General features: G+C 36.4%; 1 protein-coding gene across 1 annotated transcript in view; it reads right to left on the reverse strand.

The window, feature by feature from the left end:
- DOCK4 (dedicator of cytokinesis 4) overlaps nucleotides 1–11,240 on the reverse strand; it is a 167,659-nt gene that overhangs the window by 65,823 nt on the left and 90,596 nt on the right. The window contains exons 24-25 of the mRNA XM_009327700.1: nucleotides 5,696–5,823; nucleotides 3,500–3,634 (exon numbers count right to left, since the gene is read on the reverse strand). Of these exons, the coding sequence (XP_009325975.1) occupies nucleotides 3,500–3,634; nucleotides 5,696–5,823 (263 nt within the window). The remainder of the gene's footprint in view (nucleotides 1–3,499; nucleotides 3,635–5,695; nucleotides 5,824–11,240) is intronic.

An 11,240-nucleotide genomic window follows, 5' to 3' on the forward strand; every position in this document is an offset into this window, starting at 1 on the left:
AAAAGAACAACTCGGAAATCTTACAAGCTTGTTAAAACGTGGGAAATACGCTTCTGGCCTCTATCTACTAGGAATGGGGAATGAGACTGGGAGGACAGGTATGATAACAGTACTTTAAAATAGTGTCTTTCATTAGTTTGTCAAGTCAAATTTTGGGAAGATTTTACCCTGTCTTTCATTAAAAACAGAAAAAAAAGATAAAAAAGGAATATGTTTTCACAGGAATGGCTATTCTGGATTTTACATTGGAAGGCCTAATTCACTTGTGATTATACCTTGTATACTTAGTGGTGTGTGAGGTGATGGCTTTCACTGGCAACTTGGTGATAAAATAATAATTGTCTTGCCCATAGTAAGATTCTACACTGAAATAATGATCCCAAATTAATTACGTCCCTGCAAAACCATTGTTTTTTACAGTGAACACAGCATTCTCAAAACAATATCCTAAGGCTACAAAGTCTTTGTTCATACTCTGGGCATAATCATCAAGGTTACAGCTGCTATCTTGTAAATATCTGAAAATTTATTTCCAACCCTATCAGATTCTCTTCAGAAAACAAAAAACTTTGGTCTTTTATAATTATTTTTAAATATTTTCAATTTCATTATATCTAGCCTCAATACGATTCTATCATGCGATTTAGAATAATGTAAGTTCATCTAAATAGGCATAATTTTTGGAGACTGTTATTCCAGTTATAAAATCTGAGACCACTCAGATTTGGCTAATTAGCCAAAATAAGCAGAGTAAATAAATACGGGTGTAAGCTTGCCTGATCGCTAGCTTGAGTGACAAAATTTGAGTATGAACCTTTTGAATACTTCCCTTCTTGCTTAAGCATTTTAAGCAGTCCTTTCCAGTCACCTTCGTTCTATATTCCCACATTTACTTCCACTTATAGTAGTATGTTAAAAATCACAATCTATTATAGAAAGCTGTACTATTATAGTTGACAGACAGATTAGCTTTAAAAGGGTACCAGCTTTATCTAATTGTTAACTGACTTCTAAATTTGAGCTTTTATTTCAAATGTAGGGAGCTATACAGGCAGGTGGTTTTTAAAATAACAATGAACATTCAGCTGCATTTGTTGAACTCAACACAAAAATGTATGTTGTAAGATTTCTGCCAGTGTTAGCCACAGACTAACTAGTCAGGGTACATGCGAATCATGCACGAAAGCAAACTCCACACACATAACGACCTTGATAAAAACCACTTAGGATCCAATTCTAGTGTCATAAGTCAAGCCAAGCAGTATATCCAATTCACTTAGGCAGAATCCTGAAGTAATTTTTTGTATCTTATTTAAGGAGCACAATTATTAAAATACGTGGAGCTCACAATTAAATTGCAATTCATTTAGGTTCTGGGGGACTGAACTCCCTAGATCTTAAATCAATAAAGGTTCGCTTTAATTGGATTGCTTTCTGCTAACTCTTTATATGCAAATGCATTTTTCTTAACGAAATCTAAAGGTCTAAATCACTGACATCCTAAAGCAGAAGTTTCACTTTTACCATTGCATTAAATTCAATGTTTGTTAGTGCAACATCTGTAACACTGACACCCTGAAGACGTGTCTTCTTTGTGCTTAGTTTAAAGCATCACATCCATCTTGCGGGTTACCATCTAACAAGATTCTTCACTGCAAATTGAAACGGTACCAAGGTACCAAAACTACTTGAGATGAAAGAAACGGTGCAGTCATGGCAGCACACAGCCTGATGCTGCCTGATTTTATGCTGCTTCTTTATGTTGCTTCTTTGTGCAGGAAAACAGCGACACGTGGGCCTAGAAGTTCACACCGAGATGAGTTTGGGACTACTTCCACAAGGAAGACTATATCTGATGCAAAAGTATGACAAAATTTTATCCACTGTACTGCCATGATACACCTCACAAACAATATTTTATGATACATGCAGCTTGAAATAATGGTAACATACTGGAACAGACTCTACTGCTGTACTCACGTTGAGTACTTTATCATACTTGCTCTACAAATAGTTCCAAGAATCTGGCTCCGTGTGTTGCCATAAGCCCATACTGCATGATGTTTCTACATAAATGTATATAATTGCCTTATGCTGTGTTGTGAGTCACTTCCACATTAAGTATTCTTTGAGATGCCTGTGGTGAAAATGACATGGCTTTTCTGATGCATAAAAAGAAAATTTTGCAGCTTGAAAGCACTTTCAGAGTCTGATTTTCTGATGGTGTGAAAGAATTAGGCTGTCATGGTGTTTTATGAAAACTTAATCTGCAAGCAAGTGGATATCTCAGAAGAAACCAATAAGCTCAGAGCTTTGCTACTCTAGCAGTCTAATACTACAACCCTTACTTCAGCTGAGATTTTCTTGTAATGGTCTGATATGCCACACACCATACATTTGTAATTTTGTAATTTAAAGAAAAAAAATCCCAACACAGTGATTAAAGCATGGTGTTATCTTACTACAGAGCTTGGTCAGCTCCATAAAACACACCATATAATGTTTGATCTCTGTGGGATAAAGTAAAACAAACAAACAAAAAAACCAACAACACATTTCCTCCGCAGCTGTTAAATGCTTTTTGAAATGTTTGATCTCAGAGGAAATTCTGGTTTGAAAAGCAACCATCTATTCATTAACAAAAAATGTTACAGTGTAAAAATCGGGCAATTAATTAATTAAGCGTATAATGAGATGGTAAATCACACAGCATACTGTGTTCTCTGCACAAAATGTCACCCCCTCACCTCATATTGGAGTCATATCCCTTGCTATATTAGAACTGATTTGCCCTTCAAAAGCAAACCGGGAACCTTGCTGAAAACAAAGCAAAATAACACTTCGTTTTGTTTCATCAGTGCTCATCATAGGCTTTCCTGTAAATGCCAGCATTTCAACCTTCTAATTTGCATGAGCTGCAAAATAGCAGGTTGACCAAAATATCCCTTGTTAATCTTCTAAATCCATCCTCTTTGCTCTACTTCATGTGATAGAAATGAAGCTCAAATGCTCAGCCCAGAGAACAACAAAATGCTGTTCAATTAATAAATTTGGATTTGTACAACTTAGCATCACAGATTCTGCAGGATTTTTTAGAGCTGCTTCATCATGTAAAAATGTATGCATTTTAGGAAGTAAAATGTTATTGAGTGATACTCTTCCATTTTCAGGAATTCAAACTTAAAGAGACTTTCAGAAAGCTATTAAATTTGTCAACAAAAGAAACGTAATGAAATAATTATTGACTTGAAACAGTCTCAAAAGAAATTTTATCTTTTTGGTTTTTTTTCTGGGTCACAATTTATAAATAAATTTAAAGAAAAAAATTACTATTTCCACTGAAAATGAATAAAATGCAAGAAAAGTTCTCTTTGTTCTCTTCATTCTGTTTTATACACAAAATCTTGACATTGTGAATTACAATGTAAAGACAATATTGTCACAAGTCTAGTTGTCCAACCAGTGACAATTGTCAGCTACTTCATTATAAAACACTTACAGTCACATCTTGAAACTGGAGGCGCATAGCAGAAGCTGATGGTTGTGGTCGGCTGGTGATCTCTAGTATGGTCCTTAACAGAATATCTAGCAGGCTGTTTACAATCACATCGATTTCTTCCAGGACAGATTTTTCCTTAAATAATAAATAAAACATCTAAGATTTTAAAACAGAAAGATGACCACAGGCATATTTCCTTTGATGTCATTTTAGAAACAAATGATAGGTTTTTTTAATATGAATGTTATATTCAAGAAACAAGGACTATTATCTAATAAAGATATGGTTTAATTCTATTGATTTTTTTCTAACAATTTTCAGTTAACTATGTGGTACTGAAATATAGAGGACAGTTACGGGGATGACTTTGAATATGTAAGTGTACATCAAATTAGCATAGCTCTATTTTCAATTACCATTTAGAAGAAAGCAGTAAATAATATACAAGAACTTTTTGGGCAAGATTTTTATAGGTAACGCCCATACATTTTCTGGGGAAATTGCCACGAGAGGCTTAATTTCCAAAAAGTAGAATTCTGTTTTCACACTTTGAAACTATCACCAGAAACAAGCAGATGGTGCTCAACCTTCAAGACCTGCTTCAGCAGTAACGACCAGCTACGTTGCTTCCCATCAACTGAGTAGCACAAACAAATTAGTCATTTATGTAAGCCTACAACTGCTTGTACGCAACATCAGTACAAAGGAACCAAAGTGTTCACCACCAGAAAAGACCATGAGTACCTCAATTACATGCATGAAAACACTTGATGAAGTCAAGTTGTAGTTACTTTTCCTTTTTAATTCAGATGCAAATATGTTTTCCCTGCTTCAACAATGTTTTCTGTCTCCACTGCAGCAGACACCATCTTAATCTGAGCAATTTTATCCACAATTTAAGACGACATTTCTTTGCAGAAAGAAACATTTCATAATCAAATGCACACAACCAAATTAAAACTCAGCTGACAAACAGATCATTCAACTTTGCTGACATTGAGGTGTAGGAGTGATTGTTTTTTTTTTTTTGCTTCCTACACACCCAAAGCATATGATTTGTAACAAAACTCAAAATTCCTGTTTGGATTCAAGATGAGCCTAGTGTCACAGCCATATTCTCTGTCACTTCGTCTAGTATCAAACAACTGTTAACTTTGCTACTTATGAAGGCAGACAGTATACGGTGTATTTAGGAACTGTACCAACCGTGAGGACTCATGTACAAACTACTATTAAGTCACCAAGTTGTTAATACTCTCAGTGACTCAAAGGCTACTAAAAATAGTAGCTGCATATCCTGAACATTGGAGAGAGTTTTATGTAGACATCCACTTGTTATTGTGTACATCTCTGGCTTGATGACTCCAAATGAAAGATCTCCTGAAATTAAGACCAGACATGTAAGCCTTTCTCCCAGTCCAAAACCACAGCTATGCTTTATCATCTATCACTTTATCTTGTGATGAGGTATTATACTAATCCAGGAGCAGCTGCAATGAAAATGTTGATACAGTGCCAAAGTTGCAAGCCGCATCCATATCAAGTCACTGATGGAGCAATTTTAATTGCTGACAGTGATATGAAATGAAGAAACACATAAAGCAGTTCTCACTAATGCATTACAGTGTAATGTATGCTGGCCTTGATATGTATGTACTGCACTAACTACAGGCAATGTTTTTTTTTAACTGTATTATATCCCTTTGCCTGTCAGACCTTATCATCATCTTCATATTTGCAATACACCTATCTAAGCTAGCTCTCATATGCAGCTTTCACAGATGAATTTGCAAACACAAACATCAGAAATTGGCCACAAAGTTTATCAACTAACAACCAAGTGCATCCCCCCTTGCAATACTCATATCAATCTATTTACCTGTATCACCCCTATGTCCCCTATGACTAAACAGCCCACAACAGAAAATACCTCTAAAAGAAAGTGGACATTTCTTTCTGTCCAACACAGCACTCAAAAAGAGTCAAAGCTTGGCAGAACACTATGTGGTACACTTAAAATATTCTTGCATGGGAAGAAAAGGCTCATGAGAAATCAAAATGACATGTTTATGCAGAACCATTACACAGAGAACTCTTTAAAATGGACTTGGTCAAGGTCCAGTTTGTGTCATTAAATGTTATTGAGCCATATAAAGAAGTTCAACACCTTGTGGATGTGACACGGTTTTTACTTACTGAGCCGTTCTTCTTGATGAGGCAAAATATGTTGCTAAGGATACGTGCACACATTATAAGGTCTTTCTGCTCCTGTAAATGCATGTGGAGATGATGTAAAACTACCGGAAGAAGAATATATCGAGAATCTGGAAAAAATGAAAAAATTTATGAGTAGGAGCTTCTTATAGAATCATTTAATTTTAATACAGACATAAAATGTGTCTTCAGTCCAAAACAGTATTTCTGATAAGCAGAAGCTTTTCCTTCATAATCATAATATCCTAAAGCAAATATTTGAAGAATAAACAACATGCTGAAAGTCAGTATGTCATATCATGGATGAAGAAAAACACCACTGTGTGGAATATACTATATATAACAGAAAACTCTAAGTATTTATTGAACTGTCACGCAAAAAAACTTAGCACAGTAATACTTGTAGTCAAAATAATGTGCAATTATGCTCTAGTGTTCCCTGCCATGTGACAGGATCCCTTTGCAAGCCAAGGTGACAAGAGACTTCATCTTGAACTTATGTTATTCTACAAATGAGTTCTACTTTACAGACAAGCAGTACTTTCAGATGTCTTTCAGGATTTCCACTTTTCCAGATTCCTCCTACTAAATAGGAACAATTTAGACTACTGGTATCTACATAAAATGATTTGCCTTTCCTCTATTTCATTTTCTAAACACAGCTCTTTGGTGCTATTTTCAGTCCTGAATCCTCTCAAAATTATGTAAGAACTTCATTAACATGCTACTTTTTATTGCTTCTTTTTCTTATAATTAAAGGCAATGTCAAATGGGAAGAGCCCTAATACTTACGCTTGTGATAACACATTAAACACCTATTTACGACTTGATAAATGGAATGGGTGTTATCTGTTTTCATTTTGTTGTTGGTTTTAGATCTTTTTGATAATTGAGAAATTATGTTCTCATAGACATGTACTTGAAACATTTCCTCTATTAAAATTTTAATGATGATTATATGCTACATTATCTAAATATATTCATCTACTCAGTTCCTTTGTTCATTAATGTAATTATTTCCTAAAACCTGACTTTATCTAGCTGGAAAACTACTCCTTTAAAATCATTTTGCCAACCAGGTACTGTTCATGGATTAGTCTTCCTATAAACACTTTTTTCCCCTCAAATATTTCCTCTATTTTTTCCAGGAGGGAGAAAAAGATAGATTTATTCTGAGATTTGATTTATTGAATGCTTCTTTCATTCACTGAAATACAGCACTAATCGTGTTTTTCTCTATTATTCCCTCGTTTTCATTGTCTAGTTATCTGTATAACACAAGACAAATCATATGGACGAGTTGATTTGTACACACTAAGTATATTCTTGTTTTTGGAAAAAAGCTTGCCTGCTCTTTTTAAATGGCTGTTTCATGCTTGTTATTTATTCAGGTGTTCCACTACATCTTCCTACTGAAGAAAAATATAAACAAAGACTGTATGGCAATAGGCAAAAGACCATCAATGAATCTAAAACCAGTGGTACTGGAAAACAAAACTGGGAAACAAATAGCCTCTATCCAGTGACTGATTACTTCTGCAAGTGCCTCAGTAGGTTTTCATCAGGACTGGCCTGAGAGTTCGTATCTGCCTGTAGCACTGCAGCTGGGCAGAAGTGCCTCAACCAAACCAACAAGGCATTTTCTTTTTGTCTACCTAAAAAACAGAAGTTCAGCAAAGTTGCCCCAGGTAGCCTGAGATGTGAAGCGTGCACAGCTGCCGCTGACCCATCCACTGCAAGATCTATAGGGTCAAAAGGAAAGTAAGCAGGAAGATGGCTAATGTGCAGACCTGTGGTTAGGAAAGTGCCAGCTTCTGATCCCCACCACTAAATCTGCTTATTGATTACTGGTAGATGAAAAAACAGAGCTAATGTCTTCAGATGAAGTGAGAAAGCAGGACTCTCCATTCCTACAGAAAAGACCTAACCTCTAGGTTACAGGGAACGGCTCCTTTTCCCTGCTTTCTGTTAGGCCTTACACGTATTGAATTCTTCACTATCTGGTAACCCATCTTCAAGAGAAAAGATGAAGGGTTCGCTGTGTAAACCAGCCTGTGGCTCTGTGGTTGGGGTACTCTCCTGGCAGGCAGGTGAAAGGAAGATAAATCCAGATTGACAGAGCACTGAACTGAATGAGTCTTCCATTCTCAGGGAAACGCTCAAATCGCTACTCAACTCCACAACTGTCACAGAACAGTTGTAGTAGCTCTTTCACACATTACTGGTGTGAGTCTTATCCTCTGGGCCATAGGTTCTCTGAGGACAGCAGGTCCTCTCTTGCAGCTACAACTCGAGTCCCTGCAGCCCAGAAGGTGAGGAGAAAACAGGAGCAGCCCTGTGCCAAGGTGCTTCTTCTTGGTTAACTCTAGGCAGCACACACAGGATTTGGTACCTTTTCTGAGGTGCTCACTACTCTGTGCACTGCTTACATGTAAGTGCAGCATTATGAACTCCATCTTGAAGATCAGAGAATCTACGTGTAGCAACACTTGACTTGTAAACAGCCAACTCTTACATACGATATGGCCTGAAGCATCTCAGGCAAAACTGAGCACCCTCATTCAACTGTTTCAAGTATCCCATTTTTGCAAAAGCTCCATAAAATAATCAGGAACTTTGTTTTACCAAGGCCAAACAGATTAGCAAAAAACATCTTACAATGACTGGCAACTATACATGGGAGGGAACAGTGTCAGTTACTGAATTAACTACCATGTATAACACAGCTTTAGATATATTACTTGTAAGCCCATAATCTAAATACCCCTCTGTCTTGACCTGTTCAGGTGGAGAGAGGTAGTGGTATTACAGAAGAGGAGGGCTGGCATATTCACCGCTGAGTCAAACCAAGGACTATGTGAGAAAGTTTGGAGAACGTAGCGTACAACATTTGTCTCAGGTTACTCTTTTTCTTAAAAATTGTCAGCTGCAGTGTCAGCCACTGTATACAGAAAAATTAATGAGTGCAAGGAATGGTGCAATAATCAGAACTCTTAGCCATCAGTCACTGTCTTAATTTTTCTTCTGTGCAGGAAGCCAAATTAGATGACTGTTTAAAATGCTAATACTTGCCCTTTACAAATATTATATAGAAAGAGAGGAAAAAAATCATGACATAGAGCTTTTCGAGTTCATGCTTGGCATAATTAGAAGGAGAGACTACTCCGGGCGATCCTTGTGACTTTCCTATGTGAGCTACATTAACGTTTAACCTGCAGCACAACTTTCCCCCTTGCTTTTCAGTTAGTGGTAAAGCACCTGCACAGACATACTAAACTTCCTTTATTCTAGTGTATTTTAAAGATTAATTTCAGAAAGATGATATTCATTTCAATGACTATATCTGAACAGATGGTCAAAACTTCAGCCTGCTTGGAAAAGAATTAGCGTAATTGAACATTTTAGACAAACAAACAGCATTCTCCTTGAACAGTGAGAAGTAAGGAAGTTGCTCCTGGTTTTGATAGTTTTACTTGGACCTATTCAACTGACACCTCCTTGTTTGGAAGAACCACTGGACTTGAGGGTGGCAGGAGAAGAAAATGCTTAAGCCAAACAAACAGTTATCACTGCAATTCCAAAACCAAACATACATGCCTGCTCTGTGACTGCACGGACATGTCACTGTTCTCAGAACAGTCAGTTTCAAAACTTTTCTGAGGAACTGTTTTCAGTTGACAGAAAAAAATTGCCTGTAGTGCAGAAGGAAAACACAGGTATGGCTGAGAGAGTCCTCCCTTGGTCTAAAAAAGAGCCACAGATGCAAAGCATCATTTGCAAAGCTTTTGCAAAATATTTTCTGCCCTCCACTATAGAGGTACTAATAAAAGCTGAATGTTTGTCTGCAATATGCATACATACATACATACATCCCCCCACAGGTCTGTATAGAAGCACACATACACAAACAACTCCAAAGTATATTGCTGTGGAAGACAAATTAAGAAATACTAATTAATCTGAAAAAGATCCTGGAGTACTTGAAAGCAGTACTATGGATCAATGTGTAAAACCTTTATGTTTTGAAAAAATTGACTTTTTTTTTCCAACTCTGTGTTAATATGTAAAGTTTAATGCATTTTAACTAAATTTAATTCAGGATTTGTACTAACAATTTCAAGAATTATAGGCTTTTTGTATTTTTACAGCAATCAATAAGCTTGCAGTGATTACTGAGATATCTTACAAGTCTCATTAAAGAGAAGTTTTGAGTCTTTTGAAAAAATGATGGAATAAGAGGGAAATCATTATACCTAGCTTCTAGAACTAAACCTCCTTGTCAGTTAATGGTATCTTTTCCTGAACTTGCTAACAACTTCTTTTTCATTCCCATAGGAAGTCTAACATGTAACAACATCCTTTCCGCGAGGCAGTTCAAAGATAGTAAATTATTCTCACTGATGGTGTCAGATATTCATCTCTGAATGGCTACTGAAACATAGAGTTTCCCACATGGACATTCTCCTGTGATACACAGGATGCAATTCTTAGATGAAGTCATTCACAAAGACAGACTGAGGGAAGCAGTCAATCTCAGAAAGAAAACAAATAGATAATGATCACTTTTCTAATCTATTAGTAGTGGGTTTCAGTGTAAAATAAGGAAAACAACAAAAAACAGATAAGGAATAAGTTATATGGAAAATAAATGCATAAAACTTTACGTATGAAATAAATAAAATGGACACAGGAAGATGTCTTTAAAACATCAAGTCGGGATTCTTCCTAGCTTCATAATATATATATATCATATATAGATATCACATAGCATATGAAATTTAGAGTGTAAATGATCAGAGAATTAAACCCCTCCTCTGTTTGTTTTGAACAGTTTGCGTCACTGAAACGAAAAGTCCTACCCAGCTACTCTTGCACAGAGGTCCAAATCCTCATATTTTGGGAAGACACAAAGTTTCTTGCCTTGTAAGAACATTCTCCATGTGGTAAAGAGCTGCACCACAGATTATAACTGGGCTAAGATACAGGCTTTGTCAATATAGGATTTTAATTTTTTTAGGACTTTACCTACTAATGTAATCTCTCTTCTGGTAATTGACATGTCTGATCAGTGGTAATTCCAAGAAAACTCATCCTCTCTGGAGGAAGAAACCTAGACGTTCCACTTACACGCCTCATGTTTTCGTAACTATTGAGTTTGCAAGCTCAAAGTAGTGCCCTTAGAGAAAAAAAATTATTGGTGTTCTGCTAATTCCTCTTTAACCATGTCAAGAAGGACATGGTTCAAGATGTGTTTCTCTGTTATTGGCCTTAACTCTTCCCAGCAAAACAGATTTAACTCTTCCCCAAAGCAAGCTATAATAATATTTAATGCATAAAAGACAACAAACAAGAGTGTTAGACTACTGATGTATCGGAAATGACAAAGGTAGAAAATCTTCTGGGTACAGGCGTATGTAGGTCATCAGTTTGGCCATTCTACAAGTATCAACAGGGATGCATCCAAAGTTACACCCAAAATACCAGGAGACTGGAAGAAGGGCCAAGAGGAAAAAAAATACTGCTAGCC

The sequence above is a fragment of the Pygoscelis adeliae genome, unplaced genomic scaffold (genome assembly GCF_000699105.1).
Source record: "Pygoscelis adeliae isolate BGI_AS28 unplaced genomic scaffold, ASM69910v1 Scaffold113, whole genome shotgun sequence".
Classification (NCBI taxonomy): domain Eukaryota; kingdom Metazoa; phylum Chordata; class Aves; order Sphenisciformes; family Spheniscidae; genus Pygoscelis; species Pygoscelis adeliae.